Source organism: Vulpes lagopus, chromosome 2 (assembly GCF_018345385.1).
Source record: "Vulpes lagopus strain Blue_001 chromosome 2, ASM1834538v1, whole genome shotgun sequence".
NCBI classification, from domain to species: Eukaryota; Metazoa; Chordata; class Mammalia; order Carnivora; family Canidae; genus Vulpes; species Vulpes lagopus.
The window spans coordinates 164,779,736-164,788,222 of NC_054825.1; the positions used below are offsets into that span (position 1 = coordinate 164,779,736).

The 8,487-nt window shown below is 50.0% G+C and overlaps 1 protein-coding gene across 1 annotated transcript; it reads right to left on the reverse strand.

Moving 5' to 3' along the window:
- Positions 1-2,106: 2,106 nt before the first annotated feature.
- CRX (cone-rod homeobox) lies at positions 2,107-4,859 on the reverse strand. The gene is made up of 3 exons (XM_041731059.1): positions 4,760-4,859; positions 3,831-3,982; positions 2,107-2,754 (listed from the first exon to the last, which is right to left on the reverse strand). Exons 1-3 carry the CDS (start codon positions 4,857-4,859, stop codon positions 2,107-2,109), a joined length of 900 nt encoding a protein of 299 aa, XP_041586993.1.
- Between the last annotated feature and the right edge of the window lie 3,628 nt (positions 4,860-8,487).

Sequence of the window (8,487 nt, forward strand, 5' to 3'; positions counted from 1 at the left end):
AAAGCTCAGGAGGTTGGCCTTGGGAAAGGAAGCCAGGACCTCCCGAACAGATGCACCCCCTTGCTCTGTCCAGCCCTAGGGAGAGGGGTCTCCTGACATCTGAGCCCTGTGGGCCTGTGACTGTGGCTGCCCAGGCTCTACACCTTCCACCCTCCTCCAGAACATGACGTCCATCCTTCACGCCCTCCCGGACCCCCTTATCAGAGTGTCTGTGAATTGTTCGTGTTCACAAGACACACCCTCCTTTGTGAACCAGAGCTCTGGGAGCTCCGTGGGGCGGAGAGAAATTCTTATGTACTCCCGAGACCCCCGCCTCCAGCACAGACTCTGGGAGTCTCTGCAAAATGAATCAATGGCAATGCATCTGGTCCCAACTTTTACACAATGTCACCTCCTCCCTGTCCCTCCCCTGCGGATTCTGTTTGGATCCTCTATCTTCCACCCCCACCTGCACTGTCCTCCTCTGTTTATCCTTTGTGTCCCACACTGGACTCTGAGCCTCTAATGTCCCAGAGGCCAGTATGACTCAGGCCCATGAGACATGGTCATGTGGTGTGCTGAGTAAACCATCCTTGTGGATTCCAGTGATCGCCATGTGCCCCCTCAGAGGGTCTTGGGGGGTCTAGGCCATACGAACCTCTTCTGGCCTGGACCCAGAAAAATCCATCTGAGGCCTCCCAGCCTCTCTCCACACTGTGCCTGCCTCCTGAGATCCCTTCCTACACCGGGGACCTGGAACCAGCTCCTACCAGCCCATGAGCACAGATGACATGCATCCAGCTCCGAAGCCATGACCACAGACTTGGTGCCTTGAAATCAGCCATAGTGGGATAATTTACACCACAGAAATTGGCAAACACTACAAATCAAGGTTTTTCCTCTTCTTTAGGGAGCCAATGGTTACCACGTACCAGCACACCACCACCTTCCTGCCCTACTTCCTTCTACCTTGTGAAGCCCACCAGTGAAAGGCTCATGGCTACTGCCTCCCAGGGCCAAATACAAAAAAAAAAAAAAAAAAAAAAAAAAAAATTCAAGCAAGGCCAAAGCATCAAACTACCAAGAGTGTCAAAATGCCTGACTCCATCTTAAAAGTCTCTTAGTGTTTGTCTCTGTCACTGGGGGTCAACGCACGGAAAGAAATATGGTGCCACTCCATCAGGCTGTGCTCTCTGGTCCCATCCTGCAATGGTAACAGGAAACAAAACCTAAGAGAGGGACTGTATTTTTGAAATGTGGGGCTTCTTCCAAATCCACTTATCCCGCCAACCTCGTCTCTTGCATATTTACAAATGAGAAGCCTGCCACCTCCTGTTCTTCTTTTTTTTTTTGATATTTTTTTGATATACCCACAGCTATGTTGGAGCCAACTACCATGGTTGGCCCCAGTGGCAACTACCATAGTTCCCCCAGCGCTGGGGTGAAATCCACCTTTAGAAAATCCTAAAACAAAACCAAACATGGCCACTCTCAAAGTCCAAAAGAATGCATACCTGGCGAAATGTCTTTAAGAAGAAACTAAAAAGAAAAAAATATATATCAAAGAGCCCCCTAAACCTACCATGTAAACCTGATATTTGGGAAATCTGTAAAATCACCAAATGGATTTTTTAATTGAACTGTACAACTGACCTAAGCTGCCATGGTGGGGCTTCTTAAAACTATCTTTGGATTTTCTAGAAGGATCTCTAGCCACATGCTAAGGAAGTGTCCCAAATAGAAGGTATGACATTGAGTCTCCCTACCTGTCTGTTCCAGGGCATCTCGATTCTGACCTGACCAGGACCCCTAAACTGACTACTTGAATTTGGTTTAATTTCATCTCAGAGCACATTCTTAGCACCAGTTTCTGGAGTCCAGGGCTCATGGTTAAAATGGCAGCCAGCATCCATGGTGAGGCGGGGCTGGGTGGAGGATTACTAAGATCTATTGAACTGCCCCGGAGAGTGAGGAGACTGTCCCGGGGAGAGGGGGGTGGACTGTGGTGGGCTACTCCACACACTAGGCCAGAGAGGCCACAACTTTTGGAGGAAGGGCCAGCCCCACTGCTTTCCCGGGGATGCCGGGTTGAGATGAGATGCCGAGAGACATACAGAAGAGGATCTTCTACAAGATCTGAAACTTCCAGGCACTCTGATCCTTGTAGTCCAGAGGATCCATGGGGTTGTAGGTGAACTTCCAGGTCCCTGTGGGGTCCTTAAACTCCAAGCTGTCCACGGGGCTATAGGTGCCATAGCTCTGGCCTGACAGGGAGGTGGGGGACTGGGCCAGGGAGGGGCCCACGGAGGGTCCTGAAAGGGGGCTGAGGGCTGGGCCCCCCAACTGGGGCACCATGGGGGAAAGATAGGGATCCAGGCCACTGAAATAGGAGCTCGGAGACCCGTAGGCCGAAGGGGAGGAGCAGAAAGCAGAGGCAGGGGCGTAGGTCATGGCGTAGGGTGTGGAGGTCAGGGGTGGCCCCGAGGCCACCAGCCCTGCCCGCTGGGCCTCAGGCAAAGGGGACTCTGAGGCTGGACTCCAGATGGACACGGTGGCCACGGCCGTGGTAGGAGAGCCTGAGGGGCCAGGTAGAGGGGGGCTGTAGGAGTCTGAGATGCCTAGGGGGTCTGGACAGACGTCCGAGGAGGATCTTGGCGACATGCCTGCCTTCCTCTTGGCAGGACGAGCCTTGGTCTGTGCGCCGGGGGGCTGAGGCTGCTGTTTCTGCTGCTGGCGCTGCTGCCGGCATTTAGCTCTGCGGTTCTTGAACCAAACCTGGGGGGAAGAGGGGAGATGGGGTGGTGAGTGGGGAGGGAGCCCCGGAGTATCCTCCATGGTTCCCTGGAATGATGGTGTTTATTAGTGAGACACGCCACAGTCACATGCCCCTACCCCGCCGTCAGTTATGGGGTGCTCTATCTGTCCACCCATCATCCATCCATTCATCCATCTGTCCGTCCCGTCATTCACATCTGCAATTACACACACACACAATCATATGTACATACATATAAGCGCACATGCAGTTGTGTATATAATTGTGAACACACATACTATCATACAAACGCACATACGTACACTTATCCACCCATCCCTCCAATCAATGAATAAACATGCAATGGGGATCCCTGGGTGGCTCAGCGGTTTAGCACCTGCCTTGGGCCCAGGGCGTGATCCTGGAGACCCGGGATTGAGTCCTGCATAGGGCTCCCTGCATGGAGCCTGCTTCTCCCTCTACCTGTGTCTCTGCCTCTCTCTCTCTCTCTCTCTCTGTGTGTGCGTGTGTGTGTCTCATGAATAAATAAATAAAATCTTAAAAAAATTAATAAACATGCATGAACTACTACTTTGGGGTTACATCCGTGGAGCTGATATTCTTGTTGTTGGTGACAGATTATAAATAAACAGTAAGTACATTGCATCATATTTTAGAAGATCAGTACTGTGGAAGAACCAACTGAGCTGGAGGAGGGGGCACTAAAGTGGGGTGCCGGGGGACATTGTAAGTTTAAATGCGAAGGTCCGTCTAAGTCTCACTGAAGGACACAGTGACCTGATTTGTTGATAAGCAAAGACTTGAGCAAAGTGATGGGGAATAAACCTTCTAGGTAGAAGGAACAGGGAGTACAAAGGGCCTGGGGCCAGGGTGTGCTTGGGAGGTGTGTTAGGGGAACCAGCAGGTGTGGCTGGCAAAGAGGGTGGAGGGAAGTGTAAGGGACAGTGATGAGGGTGAGGAGTTATTAGGGCCATACATGACTTTGGCTGTTACTCTATGATTACCTCCCGCCCCCGTCCCTTCACTCTGGGTCCCAGGAAGGGCTGCAAGGGGCCCAGGAACCAGAACACCGCACCTGAACCCTGGACTCAGGTAGGTTGATCTTCAGAGCCACCTCCTCTCGAGCATACACATCCGGGTATTGAGTCTTGGCGAACAGAGCCTCTAGCTCCTCCAGCTGGCTCCGGGTGAAGGTGGTCCGCTCCCGCCGCTGCTTTCTTGGGGCACCTAAGATGGGAACAGGGTGACGGGACTGTCGGGTGACCTGGCCCTCCCGTTCTCTTTGTCCACTTGCAGGAGGCCCTAAGTTTCCATAGGATGCCGGGAAGCCCTTTCTGGGGGTTCATCTCCCCAAAAGCAGTTTGTACCTACTCCCTGACCTTGTAGACCTCACTCTGTCCCCCTGGGAAATGGGGCCCCTCTTTGCCTGTCATTTTGGGGCTCATGCTTCAGCTTGAGAACAGGCGTTAGCCCTGTTAGAAAGTGTATGAGTTTGACTTTTATCTCCTTTCTAAAAGTTTTTATGTACCAAGACATGTTCAGTTGAAACATGCCATTGAGGGGTGCCTGGATGGCTCAACGGTTGAGCATCTGCCTTCAGCTTGGGTCATGGTCCCGGGGTCCTGGGATGGAGCCCTGAATCAGGCTCCCTGCACAGCAGTGAGCATGCTTCTCCCTCTGCCCCTCCCCGCCTTGTGCGTGCACTCTCTCAAATAAATATTTAAAAAAAAGAAAAGAAAAGAAAAGAAAAGAAACATGCCACTGAGAGTATTCAACTACTCCTAGAATATAAAGTATGTAAAAGAGGGAACCATATCCCAAATTGCTATGAACACCCCGATGGTGTAGAAAAGCTTAGGAGAAGTTTTTGGCACATGCAAATGCCTACATACAGCTGGTGTGTGGCTCTGATGTCACCCCAGTAAGTTCCTATCTTCTTCCCAAAGACAAGGGACCCTAGGGGCGACCAAGAACTGAGGTGGCCGGGAGAAGGACCGTACTCACTTGGATAGGACACAGCTTGGTGCATCAGATCCACGCTGGGACCGCTGAGGGCCAAGGCGTTGACCGAGTAGTGGGGCCCCGGGTTCATATACGCCATCATGATCTTTGGGGAGACTGTGGCCCAGGTCTGCGGGCCTGCAAGAGAGGAGGGGGCACTCAGATACTCCCCAGTTACTACATGGTTACCAGCAAGCTCAGGTCCAAGTCCCGCTTCAGACTCTTCTTAGGTGTGGGACCTTGGGCACCTAATCTCTCTGTGCCTCAGTTTCCACACGTATAAAATGGCCTTCCTCTTAAGGTGGGTAAAGCTTTTCCCCAAGACTCCATCTGTAAAACCAGCTGAAGCGGTAATGCACATCCTAAGTGGAAGCCCTTATGCCCACGCTGTCCTTTACAACCTTAGATCCTGCCACTCCCTCTCCAGCAGCTTGTCTTCCTACGACCCCAGAAAAGAGGTCCAGCCTGGCACAGAATCACGGACAGCAAAGGGACCAGCTGTCCCGGCCTGCTTGGAATGGGGAGGTTTCTAGAGATGGGATTTTCCCCATACACATTGGAAAAGTCCCCTTCAAACTGGGTTGGCAGAGTGGCACGCAAACAAGTGAAGGATGATCTTCCACCACCACGTGTGACCCACCAGGTGGGCAAAAAGATAACGGAGATCTGTTAGCCCCAGTGCCAGCCTGGGTGTGAAGAAACAGGTGCTCCTGTGTCTGATGGGGAGACGGTGAGCATCAATGGAACAAACTGGAAGCATTTACCAGAGTGCGATGCGATGCCATCGTAGTTCTCCCAGTCAGCCCCTGGGCCAATTTGCCTTCAGAGCTCCTCAGTCCCCTCAAGGGAAAATGGGAATGCAGATAGCATTTACATCTTTAGGTAGTTGGGAGGGTAAATGCATGATGTGTATCAGCTCCTTAAACTAGCACCTGACACCATGGGTGCCGCATAGCAGGGCGGGGTGGGGGTGCCCCTTGTCATTTGGAAGCTTGCACAGGCTCCACACCAGGATTTCCAATGCGCACGTGTATAATCACCAAAATGTGGAAGCAGCCTCCTATGTCCACCAAAGGGGATGTATTGAGTAAATTATGCAAGTAGCTTACAGCACCTTTATTCAAGGGAATACCATGAAATCACTAAAAAATATAAGACTGCTGTGAGCTGAGTTTTAGAGCTCTCTAGTCAGTTAAAAGAAATGATCCTAAATTTGGCAATAAGAGGTGACAGTGTGGGGGCACCTGGGTGGCTCAGTCGGTTAAGCATCTGTCTTTGGCTCAGGTCTTGATCTAAGGATCCTGGGATGGAGTCCTGCATCGGGCTCCCTGCTTGGAGAAGAGTCTGCTTCTCCCTCTGCCTCCCCACTGCTCATGCTCTCTCTCTCTCAAATAAATAAAATCTTTTTAAAAAGTAGCTATGGTGTGTCATTTCTAGATCACCCCGGGAGCCTGTTTAACGGAACCCCTCCCAGCCCAAGGGTTATTTCATTTTTTAAGGGACTGGATCTCTGTTCGGGTTCCTATTCCTTATTGATCAGGGTCTGGACTCTGATAAGGTAAATGGCAACTTGCAGAAGTTTGGTTGTGAATGATTTGTCTCGGGCAGAAAGGATAACCTCAGGGTTACAGAGGATTTGCTGCCCTGCTGTCCAGTTTTCTTTGTGTTTTTAGCTCATTCCCTGAAGAACTGAATTAGCCTCTGTTTCTTGACTTCCCCTTTGAAACAGCTGATCTCCTCATTTAATAACTTCAACAAATCTTGGATCTGGGGTGTATTCTGTATGCATCTGAGAATCAGATTGTTCAATTTTGTTAAAATTACACTTTGACAAAAGGAGCGTGCATGTGTGTGTGTGTGTTAGATATCCTACATCACCAAAGTAGACACTTAATATATATTATATGATATATACATATGCAACATATGTTAAATATATTCGAAGGAAAAGGTACAGTGCTGAGCAGTGTGTGTAGCAGCCTACTATTTGTGATTTTTAAAACAAGGCGGCAATTATATATAATATTTACTATATATATAAGCATATGTATGCACAGAAAATTGCCAGGAAGGACACAAGATATTACTAGAAGTGAGGGCCTCTGGAGGGGGGTGCTATATTCATGCCTTGTTTTTACAGTTTGGATTGCTTTGTAACCATAAGGACATATAAGCTTTTCAAAAACATAAGCAACAATAAAATCTAAGCAAAACAAAAAAGCCAGCAAAAAACCATGAAACGCTTTCCATGGCTCCCTAGTGCCCCTTCACAAAGATGAGGGCAGCCACTCTGGGTGTGTGCATAAGCTGTCCTCTGAACCAGGAATACCTCTTGTCTGGTCCCCATCACAGCTAACCCCTTATCCTCCTACAGGTTTCACCTCAAACACAAATTCCCTGGGGAGCCATCCCATATGCTAAACTGAATTTCTTTTTTTTTTTTTTGTAAGATTTTATTTATTCATGAGAGACACACACAGAGAGAGAGACAGAGAGACAGAGACACAGGCAGAGGGAAAGCAGGCTCCATGCAGGGAGCCTGACATGGGACTTGATCCTGGGTCTCCAGGATCACACCCAGGCTGAAGGCGGCACTAAATCGCTAAGCCACCGGGGCTGCCCTAAACTGGGTTTCTCTCTCCTTCTTTCGGTCTCTCTGTCTTTCTGTGTCTCTGTCTCTGTTTCTCTCACACATACCAATATTTCAGAAATAAGTAAAAGTAAAAAACAGAAGAACTTTGCTTTAGCATCTTCCCCCTTCTCGTTCCCACTAGCCTGTCCTTCTCATCCCACTTAGGGGATGGCGTTCTTCCTATTTATCATCATTTGGGGTTGTACTGCCCATCCAGGAAATATTTTTGAGATTCCACCATGTTGTAGGAGGTGGAGATATGGCAAGGAATGAGGCACATGGCTTCTCTGTTCTCATGGGATTGAACTTCTAGGAAAATGAAATGGGGTATTGGGGTAGTGACGGGGCTTGGGCCAAGGGTAAGACCTTCATCTAGATGAAGGGTCAGGAAAGACCTCTCAGTAAGGAGGTGACCCAGGAGCTGGGGAGTGAACCAGATGATGTAGAGCCTGGAAAGGAAAGTCAAGGGGAAGTTCAGTGCTGATGGTTATAATAAAAGCAAAAACCACTTTAAGGGGACTCCTGGGTGGCTCAGTTGGTTAGGCAACTGCCTTCAGCTTAGGTCCTCAGAGCGCTCTGCCCAGCAGGGAGCCTGCTTTTCCCTCTCCCTCTGTGCTAGCTCTCTCTCTTTCACAAATAAATAAATAAAATCTTTTTAAAAATGCTTTAAATTCGAAGAATTGATGGGCATTCTAGGATGTCCCCATTAATCTTCACCCTGCTATTCACCCCCTGGTGTTGTCCCCTCTCACAGAGCAGGACTGCCATGGACCGCCAATTCGGTACTGCAGAAATGACAAGGTGACCTCCAAGGCTGGCACTGCCCTGGGGGAAGCCAGTCGGTATCATGAGGATGCACAAGCAAGCCTGTGGGGGGGCTTGGGGGGGGGGAGTCCAGGTGGCCAGGAATTGAGGCATCCCACCAACAGCCATAAGACCAAGCCCCAGGGGAAGGTCAGTTCCAAAGTGTCAGGCAAGGCTGCCAAGGACTCAGCCCTCCTCGACATCGGACTACAAGAGCATGAAGAGACCTGAGCCAGAATCATCCAGTGGAGGCGCCCCAGATCCCTGTCCCTCAGGAACTGTAGACCATAAATGC